Here is a 21994-nt window from a genome sequence, read left to right as displayed (position 1 = left end):
ACAAGCTTGGCACAGCTGTATTTGGGGAGTTTCTTCCATTATTCTCTGCAGATCATCTCAAGCTCTGTCAGGTTGGATGGGGAGCATCGCTGCACAGCTATTCTCAGATCTCCATAGATGTTAGATCGGGTTCAAGTCCAGGCTCTGGCTGGGCCACTCAAGGACATCCAGAGACTTGTCCCGAAGCCACTCCTGCGTTGTCTTGGCTGTGTGCTTAGGGTCATTGTCCTGTTGGAAGGTGAACCTTCGCCCCAGTCTGAGGTCCTGAGTGCTCTGGAGCGGGTTTTCATCAAGGATCTCTCTGTACTTTGCTCCGTTCATCTTTCCCTCGATCCTTACTAGTCTCCCAGTCCCCCCCTCTGAAAGGGATCTGTAGGGATGGGGCCAGGTTTCCTCCAGACGTGACGATTGGCATTCAGGCCAAAGGGTTCAATCTTGGTTTCATCAGACCAGAGAATCTTGTTTCTCAAGTCCTTTAGGTGACTTTTTGCAAACTCCAAGCGGGCTGTCATGTGCCTCTTACTGAGGAGTGACTTCCGTCTGGCCACTCTACCATAAAGACCTGATTAGTGGAGTAATGCAGAGATGGTTGTCCTTCTGGAAGATTCACCCATCTCCACAGAGGAACTCTGGAGCTCTGTCAGAGTGACCATCAGGTTCTTGGTCACCTCTCTGACCAAGGCCCTTCTCCCCCAAGTGCTCAGTTCGCCCGGGCGGCCAGCTCTAGGAAGAGTCTTGGTGGTTCCAAACTTCTTCCATTTAAGAAAGATGGAGGCCACCGTGTTCTTGGGGACCTTCAATGCTGCAGACATGTTTTGGTACCCTTCCCCAGATCTGTGCATCGACACAATCCTGTCTCTGAGCTCTACGGACAATTCCTTCGACCTCATGGCTTGGTTTTTGCTCTGATATGCACTGTCAACTGTGGGACCTTATATAGACAGGTGTTTGGCTTTCCAAATCATGTCCAATCAATTGAATTTATCACAGGTGGACTCCAATCAAGTTGTAGAAACATCTCAAGGATGATCAATGGAAACAGAATGCACCTGAGCTCAATTTCGAGTCTCATAGCAATGGGTCTGAATACTTATGTAAATAAGGTATTTCTGTTTTTTATTTGTAATAAAATTGCAAAAAAATTATAACCTGTTTTCACTTTGTCATTATGGGGTATTGTGTGTAGATTGATGAGGGGGGGAAAATGTTTCATCCATTTTAGAATAAGGCTGTAAAATAACAAAATGTGAAAAAAGGGAAGGGGTCTGAATACATTCCGAATGCAATGTATATTTTATGAGGATAACCAAAAAGATAGAAAATTGTGTAATTTAATTTACTAAATGTTAATACATTTTGTAATTTTTTTATAATAATAATAATAATATTTCTCTCAACTTAACAATTTTATTTTCTTGCAAAAACTTGCCCGTTTTTAGAGGATTGTGGGTAATACATTATTTTTTACACAATGTTGTATGCATTTTTGAAGAAAGACAAGTAGGCTATAATAGTATTGAGCAGCTTGTTGTGGCATGAGGCGTAATGGATTATGATGAACGGATATCAAAACCGTTTTCAAATTGATGTTCAAAGGCGAGATCACCCATTCCCACCATCACCATTCTTAATGACAGAGGCAAATTCAGCATCATGCAATGCTTGCAGTTCTACCTCCAAGTACTGCTGATGGTTGAATAACTTGTTCACATGCTAGTCAAAGCGTTCAACCAGTTAGCAAGTCAGAAATGTCAGACTTCCGACTAGCACGTGAACGCGGCATGAGCACTGTGTTCAACAATGCATGTCAAAGTGGGTTAAAATGGCAAATGATCGAATACATTAAACTATTTTAAACATGAAGTATTTTTGAAACACTCATATGTTGGGTTTACTAAATATTTTTGTGACATCAACTCATACTTAATCATATTATCAGTAAATCCAACACATTTTTATGGCTATTATTAATTCCCTGGACTTACTTTATTTGTGTGAATCCAAACAATTTATTCAAGTTTTTTTACTCAAAAACATAGGAAGTTACATCTACTACTAATATTAAGTGTCTTCTTGTTGCCTTAATTTTTTAAAAGCAGATTCAATACTTAATAATAAAAAAATATCTGAAAACAATTGTAGCATAAATTCCGTTCGGGTTAGGCCTATCTAAAAGAAAAGAGAAACCTGCACACTGCTCTTGCTAGTATCACTGTTTTCTTTATTGACGTTAAGCTTGAAGTTGGGCATATCTGAAATATGCACAATTTACCCAAGACCTAAAATAATCTATTGACAAACTTTCTGTAGGGTGAATTCGGAATAAGTGGGACACGTTTTGCATTTCCGTCTTCTGTAAACTCTTTCGTCATCTGTCCAACATATTAGCCCAACACATGATACATTTCTGAAATCCTTAAGATGTTTCCTAATCACACACAAAAAAACAAATGTTGATATCATATTTACAGGAGGCATGACACACCCATTTGTGTACACTGACTCAAAACCATATTTTCATTTTGCATTTGGTGTCCTGGGACAGCAGGTTAGATAAACCGGGACACCATTATTATAGTCCTAATTGTACCCCAATGACACTTTTATTCAATTTTGTGTGATTAGGAAACATCTGAGGATTTCAGAAATGTATCATGTGTTGGGTTAATATGTTGGATAGATGACGAAAGAGTTTACAGAAGACAGAAATGCAAAACGTGTCCCACTGAATTCACTCAAATAACAGTCTAATAACAGAAAGAAAAAATGAACAGGATATAGTACAAGAACCAGAGCCCAGCCTAAACTACTGTAAGTACACGGGGTCCCTAATGTAAACTGGATCTCTTTCCTCCATTGGAAAAGCCTATAAGACTGTCCCACTTTAGCTATTTGATTGGTAACTTGGGGCAACGTTTTCTTTTTACTGAATTACAAAATTGAAACTGTTTTTATGTATTTTGATGCACCAGTACATAGTATTTACATTTACATCACAATTTGACACAGTGCATTATTTATGACAGTTTTATAACCTTAACATCAGAACAGAAAAAATGATGTCACAGATCTTACTGTGTCCTTCACCTGATTCCTATCCTGATTCAAACGATTTTAAGCATTACAATTATATGACACATTTACTATTCCAATTTAAAGTAGGAAATTGGTCATAGAAAAGTTATTGATTATTCATCACTTCATTATATTTGGGTGATTTAACTCTTTCCAGGAAAACCAGGCCTAATGGGTCAATTGTTGATTACCCAAATGTTCCTGCGCTCTTCTCTTCTCTTCCCCTCTTCCTCCCTCCTGGTCCCCTGGCCTGAAATGGATTTCGCTCGGCCTGCAGGTTATGCAGATCAGACCAATTAAATATCCTTGTTGTTAGCTTCCCAATCATCCTGACAGTCAATGTATCCCTCAACTAAGCCAAACAATCTGATCAGGTTGTCACCTCTATACACACTACCCCCCCCCCCCCCCCCCCAAGTGGCTAATGACCTGCGAGGCGCATAATCCCTTTCAAAACAACTACACGATGCTAATTGCATCCAGCTATAAATACAGGTTGACTCCTGGCGTTCCTTCTTTATCCTCCTACAACGGCCTGAACTCCTGGAAGCGCATGACCCCGCCACGAATCTTGTCACATACAGTATAGCTCGCCAATACCGGGAAAAGAGAGGAGAAACAACTTACATAAAGAACTCGCTACCAATCAGATTTTGTTTGGGGGCTTTTCCCACTGCAAAACTAGGTCTATATTTGATTCAATTGAACTGTCACATCACTCTGTAGGCGCACTGTGACCGTAGTGCGTAAAAATACACTTCATGCGCGTTTTGCTTAATCACCGGCTCCAGTCTCTTTATTTGAACGCGCACCAGGTAGCTGAAATGATATGACCATTGGCCATGTTCATTTAGCAAATTTAGACTATTTTGTTTGTTAACAGTCTGAGAAGTCTGAGAAGAACAAAATATGTTCCCTCTGCCTATGTTCACCCCGGAGCAAGTGGCTCGGGTGTGCGAGAACCTCGAGGAGACCGGCGACATTGAGCGCCTTGGGCGGTTCTTATGGTCTCTGCCTGCCGCTGTCCCTGGCACCGCCGGGGAGGCACTCAACCGCCACGAGTCAGTGATGCGCGCCAGGGCGCTCGTTGCCTTCCACGGAGGAAACTTCGAGGCGCTTTACCAGATCCTCCAGAGCCACCGCTTTACGCGCGAGTCTCACGCCAAGCTCCAAGATCTGTGGCTGGACGCGCATTACCGCGAGGCGGAGCGGCTCCGGGGCCGTGCCCTGGGACCCGTGGAGAAGTACCGCATCCGCAAGAAGTTCCCCCTGCCTCGCACGATCTGGGATGGCGAGCAGAAGACGCACTGCTTTAAGGTGAGACACCAAGCTGTAAGTAATATTCTTTCGTACCAATAGTAGTTAGGCATCTTCGTTATTGATAGGCTACATTTTACGCACTAATTACGCACTTTACCTTCCATAACTATGATGACGCACCTTTCCAAGACCCATTTGACGCACCACCTGGCTATATATTACAGAATAACTTATATCTGTAGCTACTTATATTGAACTCATATCTGTAACCATGAATTTAAATATTTGGATATACTGGGCTGACTCACTGCATGCTAATTTGTAAAATATGTTTTACATTCTTACACTGAAACATTTGAAATGATTTCTGAAGGTCCCATTATGTTACCTTTGCATATCAAGTCCTAATGACATGGATGTCACACCCTGGCTCTGGGACTCATTATGTTGAGCCAGGGTGTGTTCATTCTATGTGTTTATTTCTATGTTGGTAGTTCTGTTGTGTTTATTTCTAGGTTGGTCTGATTGGGAGCCATATTTAACTGTCTGTTTTTCACTTTGGGTTTGTGGGTTTTTGTTCCGTGTTCGGTCATCTTCACCGTGGACTTCACGAGTCGTGTTTTGTTTTGTTTAGAAACTTTAACTAATTAAAGTCATGTTTGTTTCTCACGCTGCGCCTTGGTCTACTCATTACTACGACGATCGTGACAATAGACCAGGGATATCACATTTTCTCCAGCCCTGATTGCGCTTAACGCAGACTATAAAGTCTGCAAGGTTAGAAATAGTAAATCACTTAATCTCGTTAACCCAGAACAAAAATCTCGCGTAATTTGGTCAGCTGTTATCTTTAGGTAGTCTGTTTACGAGAGATTATACATCACGTAGGCTAATTCTATATAGAAACGAATTTGTGAAATTAAGTTTCCCACAAAGATCCTATTAAATTGTGTTCTAATATGTAATTCTATGGCGCTTTCACCATTCACTGCTTTGAGTTTGATGGCAAACACACGTTTTTCACAAGTGTTAAGACAGACCTTGTCTGTTAGTGATATGTCCGCACATTACTGAGTGACACACTGTAAAAAGTAACTGCCTAACTCATTAAATAAATTGAGTAGTGCTACTCAAACATCTCCAACAGGTCAGTAGAACTCAAATCATAAAAGTGGCACTAACTCATATGTCAATAAGATCTCTTATCACTTGATGTTTTTGAGTACTGTTAACAAATATTAGGTTATTGAGTAAATATAACTTTATTTATTTGTGCTCTGCTAATCTAAAGTTATTTAGTTTTTACAAGTTATGATTATTTCATATTTTAAATTCAATCTAACATTTATTAAATAAGTTGTTCTTACTTGATTCTATTATATTTTATGTCTTTACTTAAAATAATAACGTAGTAGCCAGACATTGATATTTGAGTAAAAAACACTTCATTTATCTGTGTTGTGCTGATATAGAATTATTATGTTTTTGCAAGTTATGAATACTTAATAGTGCCACATGACTCTGTTTTTAGAGGATTGTGGGTAATTGAAATATTTTGGACTTTTACACAATGTTGTATGCATGTTTGAAGAAAGAAAAGTATATATTTTTTCTAAAATAGTATTACGCATTTTGTTGTGCCACGAGGTGTAATTGATCATGATGAACGGATATCAAAACAGTCAGGCAAATTGATGTTCGATAATGAGAGAAGCCATTTCCATCATCAACAAGGTCATGTGCACCACTTTGAATGACAGAGGCTAATGCAGCATCCTGTAATGCTGACAGCTCTTCCTCCAGTTACTGCTAGAGGAATGAGCACTGTGATCAACAATGCTGCTAATGCGGGTTAAAATGACAAAATCATCACATACATAAAACAATATTAAACATTAAGACACAACCACTGGAAATTACTAATCAGAACTAATTACACTTGAAAAAAAATAGTAAGGAAGGTTAATATTTTAAGTAGAAGGGACCCTATATTTTTATGTTCAGAACAAAAAATATTCACGTTCAAGTAACTTCAATTGTTATAATTCAGAATACATAATGCAATTTAGTGTCAAAAAGTTCATAAAACACCGAAGTATTTACAACTTTAAAAAATAACGATATGGGTGGTAATATCACTTTATTACTTTAAGTATTGAACACTGCAATACTTTGAGTTGGATTACTTGAATGGTTCTAGGCAACGGGTTTCCACCCCAAAATTGAGTTAGCAGAACTAATGACTTTTTACAGTGTTGGTTAGCAAAAAATGACTGTCTATACAATCTCATTGCTCAACCATCTCTGGCTCTGCCACTGATCAATATGCATCAGCGTCTTTGTGTGGAATCACAAAACGAATGTGACTTTCATCAACCGGTATGACTCTTAGGCTACAACTCAAAAGACTGAATAGGCTACACAATAAATATGTATTTCGTTTAAAAGTATTCTCAAACTTTTTATTTGGATCTAAATCTCAACATGTAAAGGACATAGGTGAGAAGACATGCCTCTGCTCTTCAACCTTAGCCTGGGTACCAGTCTGTTTGTGCTAACAATCCACTTCTCATATGACACAGAGTACAAGGAGTGGAATGTTAGCACAAAACAGGTCTGGATTTCAGGCTACTTCAACCTGCAGGCAGTAATCCTGGGGTTAAAGAGCACCATACGAGCCTGTTAAACGGGGACTTTGCTGCCATAGGCTAGGGCTATAGTTCATGGGCTGTATCCCAAATGGCACCCTATTCCCTATATAGTGCACTGCTTTTTACCCAAACTCTATGGACCCTGGTCAATAGGGTTCCATTTGGGACACAGGCATGGAGAGAGTCAGTCTGCTTAAGCCTTGTGTGTCAGAGACCACCTGCGGCAGTATAAGCTGAGATACATTTTACTCTGGGGTTTCCATCCCACACAGCAGTGAGCAATCACCTAGGCTATGTCCCAAAATGGCACCCTATTCCTTATATAGTGCACTACTTTTGGCCAGTGCCCATAGGGAAAATCCCAGGTAATGATAGGGGAGAAGACAGTACTTCAACCAACTAAACCCAATTAAATGCATATGAAAGCACTTGCATCAGGGCAGGGAATAGGTATTTCAGAACATACAGTATAGCTTCATACAGCATAAAGATTAATGACCGACTGAGTAGCCCTAGACTTAACCCTGGACAGATACACACTTTAAGCATGTCACATTTCCACAGACGGTCCATGGATGTAAAACAACATAAGCCTGTATGTCACTCTCTGGCCCAGATTGTTGTCTATAAGATTGAAGGGCTAGTGCCTGAGCATTAGGTGAAAGGGCAGAGGCTGAGCACTGACTGTTGCTATAGATAACATATAGGTCAGGGGAGCTTAGTGGATATCCCCACTCCCCAGGTTACATCAGTACTAAGCTTTTCATCCTGAGCCAATATACAGTATAACATATTTATGTTGATAATGTGGATTATAATTATTATCCCTTAAATCCTATAATTCCATCCAATTATATGATTATTTGGTTGTAATGTCTTAGGTCTCTAGGAGATATTCTCTAACTGATATCCATGGAGTAGCCCAGTAAAGATATTACACCAACATACTGTATATGTCATATCCCATTGTGAAAGATAAAAATTAGTTATTAGGAACACTGTTGGTTACATGAAGCAGGGAACTGATAAGAGTGTCTGCTAAATGATGTAAATGTAAATGTAAATATAGTTATTAGGAACACTGTTGGTTACGTGAAGCAGGGAACTGATATATATAGTTATTAGGAACACTGTTGGTTACGTGAAGCAGGGAACTGATTGATATAGTTATTAGGAACACTGTTGGTTACATGAAGCAGGGAAGTGACCATTATTGTACGCTTTATGTCTCACAGGAGAGAACTCGCAGCCTGCTCAGAGAGTGGTACCTCCAGGACCCCTACCCAAACCCGTCCAGGAAACGGCACCTGGCCCAGGCCACGGGACTCACGCCCACACAGGTCGGCAACTGGTTCAAGAACCGACGCCAGAGAGACAGGGCCGCATCAGCAAAGAACATGTACGTTAAGACAAGACAGGAAGGCTACTCAGCCGAAACCTTTGAATTTGCCAAACGTATGATATGTTACAAATTCCAATTTGTTGTGGCTAACATTAGCTAGGTGGTTAAGGTTAGGGTTAGGAGTTAGGTTAAAGGGTTAACATTAGGGTTAGGGGAAGGGTTAGTTACATGCTAAGTAGTTGCAAAGTAGCTAAAAAGTAGTAAGTCGTTGAATAGTTGTTAATTACTAAAATGCTAAAGTTATCCGTGATGATATTGGAACACGCAACTTTTGGGTTGCTAGATGTTCGCGTTATACGCTAGACCAACCACCCTACTTTTGTTTTTGCCTTAAGTAACCTTCTGTCTTATGTAACCATACCAAACGTAACATAACATATTATTCTTAGTGTCCTGGATTTATGTTTACTATGTTACGTCTAGCCTATGAGACCAGGCTGAATGCTCTCATTGAGAGAGAGTACCAGGTAGGTACCACTTAAACCAACCATGTATCTCTAAAAACTAAAACAAACTCCTCTCTCTTTCTTCTCTCTTCTCTCAGACTGCAGCAGGACCCCACCCACCTGCCTTCTGGAAGCTCCCCTGAGGGTTCTGTCCAGGAGCATCAGGCCCACCACCCCCGTCTGCTGGCCGCCTCCCCCCGTCACCCGGGCAGCCCAGAGGCCAGTGACTGCAGCATGAGCACCGACCACCGGGGCACTGGCACCTCCACCCCAGACAACTCCATCAGCAGCGACAGCGAGTTCGAATCCTGAGGGTCGGGTCGCTGACCACAGCAGGAGAGAGGCACTCATTGGTTAAATCCTGAAGAGAGAGGCTGTGATCAGTGCTCAGCCAGGAGGCCCGACCCCACAGATATATAGAGACAATAGACACTGTAGAACTACTCTGTCTGTAGCTTGGGATTGGACACTTGGACAGGATGTTCTCTATGAGAGACTTGATATGGACACTTGATGTGGTTGCTAGTGGATGAATGGGGAGGGGTGGGGGGTTGGGGATTGGACCATCTACAAACACATGCACTTAAAATGCACCATCGCACATGACTGTAAGGTACACTGTTACTAAGTACCGTATGACTGTAAGGTACACTGTTACTAAGTACCGTATGACTGAGCGGCTGACTGCTAGAAAGACCCACTACAATTCTCTGTCCTGTATATTTGGACTGGAACGTGGGTAGAAAAAAGTCAGTCAGTCAGCAGCGATAACATATTCTATAAAAGCAATAACTATTCTCAGGCACGTTATTTATAGAAATAATATAAACCTACAGAGTCGTAGAGTAATTACTAAGCTTGAATTAGAATGTTATACGTTTTGATACTTAATGGTTTCAACTCATAGGGGGTCTATTTTTGAGTAGTCTATCATTGAGTGCTAGCTTTAATCCCATTTCTTAATTAGCCCTTTACAATGACCACGGCCTTCTGTAGGCTGTTGGTTTCCTACATGATCAGTCGTTGGTGGACACAGAACTGCTTGATTGGATTAGACAGGTCTGCATTTCTCTTCATACACGTCACTGCCTTAAAAAGGAACTATATGGGCATCACAGCCACAATCTTCTAGTTTGGCTAACATTAGGCACCGTTGCAGACCATAACCGTCCCTAAACAACCTAAAAAATTGACTCGAGACAATCTTGTAATGCATGGACAAGACATCACACATCACTATACATTTCATATAGATGGTTTAAATGTTTTCCTGTATTATGACAATGTAACTACTGTATAACAATGCTGATGTGTATCCAAAACATCCCCATTATAATAGTACCCAATTCAAACCTGTTATATCCTTTTAGACTGTTGTATGAGGCATCATTCAGTGTGGAATCCTCTGCGCAGCTCTCACTAGAGATGTCCTTACATGAATTGCCTGTCCGAGTAAAACAAAGGAAATGGAATAAAAAGGAAATGAAAGCAAGACTGATAAGTAAGGGAGATAAAGTGAAGCACAACTTGGTCTTAACTCATTGATGTGCCTATAAACGTTTGAGAACTGAATGACCTGTTTAACATGACAGTGTCGTCTTTGTATAGGCCTACTATATACATATCACCGTACAATACATAGTCATGGGATTCATTCATAGAAAAATAAGTATTTTGTAAAAATGTGTCTGATGTATGCATTTGGAATAAATTAAACTATTTTTATCCAAACCTGTTTAAGTCTGTGAACAACGGGTCCACAAGTGTTTCAGGTGAAAAGGCGTGACCGTTGGATATGGTGAAAGAGGATGGAAGCATATTATTTGTTTGTATAGGAGGGGGCTCATATGTAAAAGCATTGTATTTTCTGACAAATCATTCGCTAAACCCTAAACCTCATCTAAATCTTATAATGAATAATGTGGCAATTGAGGAGACTAAACTGCTTGGTGTAACTCTAGATTGTAGACTGACATGGTCAAAACATATTGATGCAACGGTTACCAAGATGGGGAGAGGTCTGTCCCTGATAAAGCACTACTCTGCTTTCTTGACATCACAATCAACCAATCAAGTCCTAGTTTTATCACACCTGGACTACTGCCCAGTTCTATGGTCAAATGCTGCAAAGAAGGACATAACCCTAACCCACACAAATTACAGTTGGCCTAGAACAGAGCAGCACAGCTGGCCCTTAAATGTACACAGAGGGCTAATATCAAGAACATGCATGTCAATCTCTCCTGGCTCAAAGTACTGTAGAGGAGAGATTGACTTCATCACTACATGCCTTTGTGAGAGGTATTGACATGTTGTAAGCACCGAGCTGTTTGTTCAAACGACTAGCACACAGCTCATACATACCCCACAAGACTTCTTCACAGTCCCCAAGTCCAGAACAGAGGCTAGGAGACGCACAGTACTATATAGAGCCATGACTACATGGAACTCGCTTCCACATCAAGTAACTAAAGCGAGCAGTAAAATCTGATTTATAAAAAAAAGACACCTCACGGAACAACATGGACTGTGAAGACACACGCACACAAAACACACACACACACACACACACACACACACACACACACACACACACACACACACACACACACACACACACACACTCTACAATCACCCACACATTGTAATGTTGTACATTTTATATTGTAAATGTGTAATATTAGAGCAATATACATTTGCATAATGCACACTATCTTGCATGATGTATTGTTTTATTATGATGAATTGTTATAACCTTGGTTGGACCCAAGGAAGAGTAGCTGCTGCTGCTAATGGGGATCCTAATAAAATACTAAATGCTAAATATGTGCTGGTTTCTAAAGGCTTACCTCAAACTGCATAATTCTCTGACTTTTTCATTGAAGAAATAAAGTGAAGTGTGAATCAGACAATGTATAATTGACCTAATAAGAGTTTGTTTTATCACCACCGATTTAACTAATAAGAGCTGTTTTGACACAACCGACTGACTCTACAGTGTAGACATTTGGAGACATAGCCTTCCGGTACGCCCAGTCGGCGTCACCCCCTTCCCCCTGTTATTTTGACCCCGCCCACATTTCTAATTACTGAAGGAAGAGGAATACAGCTGCTGTAGCTCCTATATGCATTTTGCATTAATATTTTCCGCATGTTTTGAAAGCAATTAAAACGTGTTGCTTAATTGGATTAGCCCACCTGAGAGCCCCGACTGGAGAGAACAGATAGAGATCCTCTCCTCTCCAGCAGCATCAGTGGACCATGGACAGCGAGCGTAGAAAAGTTGTTGTCTGTGACAATGGCACAGGGGTGAGTGAGTGTCGATTTAACGTTATTTTAATGACTTCACTAAAAAAATCACTAACCACCGAGTTAAAAAATGATAATACTGACTGTTTATTTAGGATTTGGGAATTAATTATGAGAGTAGGAATATGCATTGGAATTTAACAACCTGCAAGAAGTAATAGACTATATCTTAATCACTTGTATTTGTGTTGATAACAACAGAACAGATTACGTTTCTTTCTAAGCACCCTGCTACAAAGCTGCAACATTTTATTCGTAAAGGAGATAACACAGTGTCTGTCACACAAAACAGTATGATGTCGTAGAAGCCTATGAAGCAGGCTGCTCTCTTTGCGCACTAGGTAGGGGTGTGGGTCTAATTTGAGTGCACATCTGTCTGGACTTGTAGCAGACTCATTCTCTTATCCACACACACTGCCATACATGGTGGTGATGTCGTGGAGTGAACTGTTATTGGACGGGAACAAGGAAGGAACACAACCAAATAATTGAGATAATTCTCTATTCCCCATTCCTCCTGAGTTCACTTGCACCATATCAATGGCTACTGTCCCGCAAAAGCACACTAGACTCATGAGCAACATGTTAACTGATGACTGTAGGCTAGCTTGCCCTGCCTCAACTTGTGGCTGGTACTTGGAATGTATTGTACACCTTCAGGCTATGGAATGTGTCTTGGTTACATAGACAAGTTAGGACTTTTCAATAAATGGTGTTGTAAGCACACAGGTAAATAGACAGAATTGGCCCAATAAAATGTATAATTTACTATTTCATAATGCATTTTACAGTGTTGTTGCTGACTTGATAAAATTTGACACATCTGCTATTAACGTTGAACTTAAAATATTTTGCAGAAGTTTAGCACAAGAGAAGTGACATTCTCTGTGGTTAAATGTTGGTTTCCACTCAATGCACAAAAACAATGACTTTTTCAGGAGCCTGAACTGTCCCTCACCCCTCATATTGAGGACTATTGAAAGTGTATTGAACATGTATTGAAAGTGTATTGAATACTATTGAAAGTGTATTGAAAGTGTATTGAAAGACTATTGAAATACTATTGAAAGACTGTTGAAAGTATGCAATACCATCATGTTTCTTTCATATTGGTTCCCATGCAGTTTGTCAAGTGTGGCTTTGCTGGCTCCAACTTCCCAGAGCATATCTTCCCTGCCTTGGTGGGTCGGCCCATCATCCGGTCAAACACCAAAGTCGGAAACATTGAGATTAAGGTGAGGTCATATTTGAGAGGTAGCCTAATATCTTAAAATTGCCACGTCTGTACTCTGTATACATACTTCTGAATGATCAAATGCATCCAAACCAACTCCCTTTTTGACCCCCAACCCTGGCCCTGACCTCCAACCTCTAACCCCTAACCTCTAGGACCTGATGGTGGGTGATGAGGCCAGTGAGTGTCGTTCCATGCTAGAGGTGTCCTACCCCATGGACAACGGCATGGTGCGCTCCTGGGAAGACATGCTCCATCTGTGGGACCACACCTTTGGCCCCGAGCGCCTCGACATCAGTCCCCCAGACTGCAAGGTCACTATTATTTAATTTTTAATTTTCCTTTAATAACCTTTTTTTATACAGGTTACTGTGATTGAGATAAAATCAAATTTCTGCAAGAGAGACATGGGTATGAAATCCATTTAGTCTCTTAAACGTCTGAAGTTTTAGTAGACTATTATGAAAATGGTTAGTTTAGAAAACACTTTTCACATTTCCCTGCCTTCTGTATATGTTGTAATGTTGGGGATCAATGAAGTTACATTTGATTCAAGGTGCTGCTGACGGAACCGCCCATGAACCCCACTAAGAACCGTGAGAAGATCGCTGAGGTCATGTTTGAGACCTACCAGTTCCACGGCATCTACGTCGCCATCCAGGCCGTGCTCACACTCTATGCCCAGGGTAAGGGGAGACCAGACCCAAAGACATGGCTCTCCCTATATTATATAATGATATACTGTAGTATAAATGCCTAGACTTTAGCTCGGCGGGCTAACACAGTCTTGTAGGGCGCTGGTTCAAACCCACAGTCACTTTCATACTGTCTGTTATGTGACCCTGTGTGTCCTGCCCTGTCCTGTCTAGGTTTGTTGACAGGCGTGGTTGTGGATTCTGGGGACGGGGTGACCCATATATGTCCTGTGTATGAGGGCTACTCTCTACCCCACCTCACACGCAGGCTGGACATCGCAGGACGTGACATCACGCGCTACCTCATCAAGGTGTGTTACAACGTATATTATCATCCTGTCACCTTATGAAGAAAACTATGCTTTTCTGTCCCTTGTGTCAATCATAATCAATGCAAAATTCTTTAAAATTGACAGTTGAATTTGTTTTTCGTTATGTATGGTCCTAGAAGAACTGTTTATATATTTATGTTCATCTACATCACCTCTGATCCCTCTCAGTTGCTGTTGCTGCGTGGCTATGCCTTCAACCACTCGGCTGACTTTGAGACGGTCCGCATGCTGAAGGAGAAGCTGTGCTACGTGGGATACAACATCGAGCAGGAGCAGAGACTGGCTACAGAGACCACCGTGCTGGTGGAGTCATACATGGTACTGTAGATAACGCCCCGCCTCTCATGTCAACAGAGAGAATGTTCATTATTATTTATGTATGGTCTCTTAGCCTGGAAAGGCAATCTGTTTCTGTGTTCATAGCAATGTTGCAAAACTCTACAACAGTCTGACACCCAGGGTAACAGATATAAATGTTTAGCCTATACAGTGGGGGAAAAAAGTATTTAGTCAGCCACCAATTGTGCAAGTTCTCCCACTTAAAAAGATGAGAGAGGCCTGTAATTTTCATCATAGGTACACGCCAACTATGACAGACAAAATGAGATTTTTTTTTCCAGAAAATCACATTGTAGGATTTTTTATGAATTTATTTGCAAATTATGGTGGAAAATAAGTATTTGGTCAATAACAAAAGTTTCTCAATACTTTGTTATATACCCTTTGTTGGCAATGACACAGGTCAAACGTTTTCTGTAAGTCTTCACAAGGTTTTCACACACTGTTGCTGGTATTTTGGCCCATTCCTCCATGCAGATCTCCTCTAGAGCAGTGATGTTTTGGGGCTGTCGCTGGGCAACACGGACTTTCAACTCCCTCCAAAGATTTTCTATGGGGTTGAGATCTGGAGACTGGCTAGGCCACTCCAGGACCTTGAAATGCTTCTTACGAAGCCACTCCTTCATTGCCCGGGCGGTGTGTTTGGGATCATTGTCATGCTGAAAGACCCAGCCACGTTTCATCTTCAATGCCCTTGCTGATGGAAGGAGGTTTTCACTCAAAATCTCACGATACATGGCCCCATTCATTCTTACCTTTACACGGATCAGTCGTCCTGGTCCCTTTGCAGAAAAACAGCCCCAAAGCATGATGTTTCCACCCCCATGCTTCACAGTAGGTATGGTGTTCTTTGGATGCAATTCAGCATTCTTTGTCCTCCAAACACGACGAGTTGAGTTTTTACCAAAATGTTTTATTTTGTTTTCATCTGACCATATGACATTCTCCCAATCCTCTTTTGGATCATCCAAATGCACTCTAGCAAACTTCAGACGGGCCTGGACATGTTCTGGCTTAAGCAGGGGGACACGTCTGGCACTGCAGGATTTGAGTCCCTGGCGGCGTAGTGTGTTACTGATGGTAGGCTTTGTTACTTTGGTCCCAGCTCTCTGCAGGTCATTCACTAGGTCCCCCCGTGTGGTTCTGGGATTTTTGCTTGTGATCATTTTGACCCCACGGGGTGAGATCTTGCGTGGAGCCCCAGATCGAGGGAGATTATCAGTGGTCTTGTATGTCTTCCATTTCCTAATAATTGCTCCCACAGTTGATTTCTTCAAACCAAGCTGCTTACCTATTGCAGATTCAGTCTTCCCAGCCTGGTGCAGGTCTACAATTTTGTTTCTGGTGTCCTTTGACAGCTCTTTGGTCTTGACCATAGTGGAGTTTGGAGTGTGACTGTTTGAGGTTGTGGACAGGTGTCTTTTATACTGATAACAAGTTCAAACAGGTGCCATTAATACAGGTAACGAGTTGAGGACAGAGGAGCCTCTTAAAGAAGAAGTTACAGGTCTGTGAGAGCCAGAAATCTTGCTTGTTTGTAGGTGACCAAATACTTATTTTCCACCATATTTTGCAAATAAATTCATAAAAAATCCTACAATGTGATTTTCTGGAATTTTTTTCCTCAATTTGTCTGTCATAGTTGACGTGTACCTATGATGAAAATTGCAGGCCTCTCTCATCTTTTTAAGTGGGAGAAATTGCACAATTGGTGGCTGACTAAATACTTTTTTCCCCCACTGTAGCTACTATAGCTACATTGTATACCAATCATGACATAAAATGAAATACATCAGAAAAGTAAGTAATATAATAATATACCATTTAGTAGACACTTTATCCAAAGCGACTTACAGTCATGCACATTTTTTTTTAAAAGTATGGGTGGTCCTGGGAATTGAACCCAATATCCTGACATTGCAAAGCCATGCTCTACCAACTGAGCTACAGAGAACCACAGTATTTACTAACCCTCTCTCTGCTACAGCTACCTGACGGTCGTCAGGTGATGGTGGGAGGGGAGCGGTTTGGAGCCCCAGAGGCCCTCTTCCAGCCCCACCTCATCAACGTAGAGGGAGCAGGCGTGGCTGAACTGCTGTTCAACACCATCCAGGCTGCTGACATAGATCTCAGGTCAGAGATACACCACCCTGCTGCTGGTCTCCACATGGTTTAACAACTACTGTAGCCTCGTCCTGTACTGTGTGGTGCTGTAGCTAACATTCCTATTGTTTGTTTTAATGCCATACAAGTGGAGGAGGCTAGCCTATAGTGTACACTGCACTGTAGGCCCATGCTAGAGTTAGAGATCTGTGCAAGAGTTGTTACATAATTGTTCTATATATGTGGATATTACACATAATTAGACACATTCCATAGGTGTGTACGAACCCAAGCTATTTCGTTTTATAGCTGTACTAAATATATGAAGCCATGGTATTATAAACCTATGGTTGACCTATTAAATGTAAATTATAACTGTATGCATACATACATACTTTATGTCTGATTCCATATTGTTTCTCCCTCCTGAAGGTCTGACTTGTACAAGCACATTGTTCTGTCAGGAGGCACCACCATGTACCCCGGCCTTCCCTCCAGACTGGAGAGAGAGATCAAACAGCTGTACCTGGAGAAGGTGCTGCAGGGGGACACTGAGAAACTCTCTGTAAGCACACACACATGCGTGGAAGCACACAGACACACACACACGCACACGCGGGGAAACGCACACATGCACGCACATGCACACACATGTATGGACACGGACACACACACACACACACACACACACACTACAATAAGTAAACCTGTGTAATGACAGAAATGGTATTATGTGTTCCTTTATCTTAGTTTACCATATATTTCTCTACCCACTCCCCCTTCCCTCCCTCTCTGCAGAAGTTTAAGATCCGCATTGAGGACCCCCCAAGCCGTAAACACATGGTGTTCATGGGTGGAGCGGTGCTGGCCAACATCATGAAGGACAAGGAGTCCTTCTGGCTGAGCCGGGCTGACTACCTGGAGAAAGGCCTGAGAGTTCTGGACAAACTGGGGTGTGGTGTGAGGTAGAGGTGAAATAGAGGTGGTTAGCTAGGATCACACACACGCGCACACACACACACACACACAGAGATAAAGTCTGGGGGTGCTGGACAATCTGGGGCGCAGCAATAGATAGAAGTCTGGGAGTCCTGGGTCGTATTCACTAAACTCTTAAAAATGATGGGCTAGGACTCCCGAGTGGCGCAGCGGTCTAAGGGGTCACTACAGACCTGGATTTGATCCCAGGCTGTGTCACAGCCGGCAGTGACTGGGAGACCCATGAGGCGGCGCACAATTGGCCCAGCGTTGTCCAGGTTAGGGGAGGGTTTGGCCGGCCGGGATTTCCTTGTCCCATCGCGCTCTAGTGACTCCTTGTGGTGGGCCGGGCACCTGCAAGCTGACTTTGGTCGCCAGCTGGACGGTGTTTCCTCTGATACATTGGTGCGGCTGGCTTCCGGGTTAAGCGAGCAGAGTGTTTCGGAAGACGCGTGGCTCTCGACCTTCGCCTCTCCCGAGTCCGTAGGGGAGTTGCAGCGATGGGACAAGACTGTAACTACCAATTGGGGAGAAAAAGGGGTAAAAGAAAAAGAAATACAAAATGATGGGCTAAAAACAACCCAATTTGGGTTATTTGGTAACTCAGCATTGGTTAAATAGTGGACAGAACACGTTGGGTTATTTTGACCCAGTCAGTTGGGTTGCGTCAATAAACCAACAAGTTGGGTTGTTGGGATTACCCAAACGTGTTAATTTAACCATCATTTGGGTATTTTTTACTCTCATGCTGGGTTGACCTAGCAGCTGGGTCTTTTTGAATATAATCCTTATGTTATTTTCAGGAGGCATGACTTATTAGGGGCGTGTCTTTCAGCTAGCTCTTATTGGCCACCCATGAGAGTAAATGTCATTACTGTTCATTACAGGATGTTAAGTTTACATACTGCAAATGCATTATTATTATTTTTTACACATTCTTCTATAATATTAAGATGATTTATTACATATTATAATAATGTATACCACCTTATTGTATCCCAATAATTGGATTTACATAAGCTTTTAGGGAACTCATACACTTCTGTAAGTCACTGTATTTGGTTATTCCAAAATTCATGACATGTTTAAAATGTTGTTCAACTTCAAAATAAGAAACAATTCAAACTTTAAATAATCAATCCAACTTAAGTTAATCAACTTCTGTAAGTGTCATTGAAGATACAAAAATGCAACAGAACAGATTAACAGGAATTACATATACTCTCAGGGGTGGCTAAAAATAACTATCTGAATGCCACCTAGTTTAGTCAGCCACCAATTGTGCAAGTTCTCCCACTTAAAAAGATGAGAGAGGCCTGTAATTGTCATCATAGGTACACGTCAACTATGACAGACAAAATGAGAAAAAAAATCCAGAAAATCACATTGTAGGATTTTTAATGAATTTATTTGCAAATTATGGTGAAAAATAAGTATTTGGTCGCCTACAAACAAGCAAGATTTCTGGCGCCTCACAGACCTGTAACTTCTTCTTTAAGAGGCTCCTCTGTCCTCCACTCGTTACCTGTATTAATGGCACCTGTTTGAACTTGTTATCAGTATAAAAGACACCTGTCCACAACCTCAAACAGTCACACTCCAAACTCCACTATGGCCAAGACCAAAGAGCTGTCAAAGGACACCAGAAACAAAATTGTAGACCTGCATCAGGCTGGGAAGACTGAATCTGCAATAGGTAAGCAGCTTGGTTTGAAGAAATCAACTGTGGGAGCAATTATTAGGAAATGGAAGACATACAAGACCACTGATAATCTCCCTCGATCTGGGGCTCCACGCAAGATCTCACCCCGTGGGGTCAAAATGATCACAAGAACGGTGAGTAAAAATCCCAGAACCACACGGGGGGACCTAGTGAATGACATGTAGAGAGCTGGGACCAAAGTAACAAAGCCTACCATCAGTAACACACTACGCCGCCAGGGACTCAAATCCTGCAGTGCCAGTACATGTCCAGGCCCGTCTGAAGTTTGCTAGAGTGCATTTGGATGATCCAGAAGAGGATTGGGAGAATGTCATATGGTCAGATGAAACCAAGATATAACTTTTTGGTAAAAACTCAACTCGTCGTGTTTGGAGGACAAAGAATGCTGAGTTGCATCCAAAGAACACCATACCTACTGTGAAGCATGGGGGTGGAAACATCATGCTTTGGGGCTGTTTTTCTGCAAAGGGACCAGGACGACTGATCCGTGTTAAGGAAAGAATGAATGGGGCCATGTATCGTGAGATTTTGAGTGAAAACCTCCTTCAGCAAGGTCATTGAAGATGAAACGTGGCTGGGTCTTTCAGCATGACAATGATCCCAAACACACCGCCCGGGCAACGAAGGAGTGGCTTTGTAAGAAGCATTTCAAGGTCCTGGAGTGGCCTAGCCAGTCTCCAGATCTCAACCCCATAGAAAATCTTTGGAGGGAGTTGAAAGTCCGTGTTGCCCAGCGACAGCCCCAAAACATCACTGCTCTAGAGGAGATCTGCATGGAGGAATGGGCCAAAATACCAGCAACAGTGTGTGAAAACCTTGTGAAGACTTACAGAAAACGTTTGACCTGTGTCATTGCCAACAAAGGGTATATAACAAAGTATTGAGAAACTTTTGTTATTGACCAAATACTTATTTTCCACCATAATTTGCAAATAAATTCATAAAAAATCCTACAATGTGATTTTCTGGATTTTCTTTTCTGATTTTGTCTGTCATAGTTGGCGTGTACCTATGATGAAAATTACAGGCCTCTCTCATCTTTTTAAGTGGGAGAACTTGCACTATTGGTGGCTGACTAAATACTTTTTTTCCCCACTGTATGCCGCCAGTCTTCCGATCTGACTGGCTGGGGCATATCTAAATAACCCAGCACCAATAACCCAGCAGTTTAAACAACCCAACTAAGTGACCCAACGGCTGCAACCCAGCAGATGGGTCAACAAAACAACCCAGCATTTTTTTGAGTGTAGGCACAAAACGGAAGAAAACAGACTGAAACCGGTTGGTACTATCCGAACTTGTCCGATAAGAAATGCTAATTTTTGTTATGCTACAGTGTGTTCTAATGAATACGACCCTGGATAAACTGGGGCCCCCCAAAAAAAAAACTCTTTAAAAAAATGTGTAACATACACTGGATAGGTGCAGTGAAATGTGTTGTTTTACAGGGTCAGCCTTAGTAGTACGGCGCCCCTGGAGCAAATTAGGGTTAAGTGCCTTGCTCAAGGGCACAAACAGATTTTTCACCTTGAGGTAGAAGTAGTCAGCTAGACTGAATAGAAAATGAAGAGAATATGATGGGATGTTACATGCCTTCCTGGATGCTTAGGGACCAGGCATTGCCTGTCTGATGAAACATACAGTATCTGTTATAAGTCTGTTGTAAGAGAACAGAATAGTATTTTCATATTCATCACTGTCAACTTCCAAGTTGTTTGTTACTGTCAAGTTGACAGATTATATTGCATACAATACCTCAATTATACAGTACAATACAATTGTAAGGTTTCATATTTTCACCATTTGAATTCTCACTGTGTCAAATTGAAGTTTTTGAAGTAGTCATTGTTTCAAAAGCATATAAAAAGAAATACAACTGACGTTAGCCTGAATGCCAAATTGAATAAAGTGAATGTCATTGTTTTTGATGACTGTATAGCCATTTGTATTTGACAATACCTTTGTGTCTTCAAATAACGTTTTGTGTCACTTATTTTCTGTCATAAATCATTTATGTAAACACATTTGGAAACAAATACACATTTGTTCATTCGGACAGTGGAGAGAATATGATTATTCAAAGGTTTTGTGACAGTTGTGCTTCGATGTACTGGGCAGGGTTGGGGTCAATTCCATTTAAATTCAGGAGATTAATTGAAATTCCAATTCAAGAACAGCAAAACAACGTACACTGAATATGCAAAACATTAAGAACACCTGCTCTTTCCATGACATAGACTGACCAGGTGAATGGTATAGTCCTGTGTGGCTCAGTTGGTAGAGCATGGTGCTAGCAATGCAAGGGTTGTGGGTTTGATTCCCATGGGGGACCAGTATGGAGAATAAATGTATGCACTCAAGACTGTAAGTCATGTAAAAGTAAGCGATGATCACTTGTTAAATCCACTTCCATCAGTGTAGATGAAGGGGAGGACACAGGTTAAAGA

At 41.5% G+C, this 21994-nt stretch overlaps 2 protein-coding genes across 2 annotated transcripts; both read left to right on the top strand.

The window, feature by feature from the left end:
* Positions 1-3984: 3984 nt before the first annotated feature.
* LOC311125116 (homeobox protein SIX6-like) lies at positions 3985-9146 on the top strand (the record flags this gene model as incomplete). Its single annotated transcript, XM_084199186.1, has 3 exons — positions 3985-4392; positions 8222-8385; positions 8933-9146. The coding sequence occupies 3 exons, from the start codon at positions 3985-3987 to the stop codon at positions 9144-9146; spliced, it is 786 nt and encodes a 261-aa protein (XP_084055312.1).
* Positions 9147-12095: 2949 nt separating this feature from the next.
* LOC311125115 (actin-related protein 2-like) lies at positions 12096-21564 on the top strand (the record flags this gene model as incomplete). Its single annotated transcript, XM_084199185.1, has 10 exons — positions 12096-12143; positions 13268-13378; positions 13533-13691; positions 13934-14063; positions 14247-14383; positions 14573-14722; positions 16731-16876; positions 17279-17411; positions 17645-19111; positions 20575-21564. The coding sequence occupies 9 exons, from the start codon at positions 12096-12098 to the stop codon at positions 17813-17815; spliced, it is 1185 nt and encodes a 394-aa protein (XP_084055311.1). The 3' UTR covers positions 17816-19111; positions 20575-21564.
* Positions 21565-21994: the final 430 nt, after the last annotated feature.

Source organism: Coregonus lavaretus, assembly GCF_964263955.1.
Source record: "Coregonus lavaretus genome assembly, contig: HAP1_SCAFFOLD_6785, whole genome shotgun sequence".
Classification (NCBI taxonomy): domain Eukaryota; kingdom Metazoa; phylum Chordata; class Actinopteri; order Salmoniformes; family Salmonidae; genus Coregonus; species Coregonus lavaretus.
The sequence above is the reverse complement of the archived record's forward strand: the minus strand, read 5'-3'. Positions and strand labels throughout refer to the sequence as shown.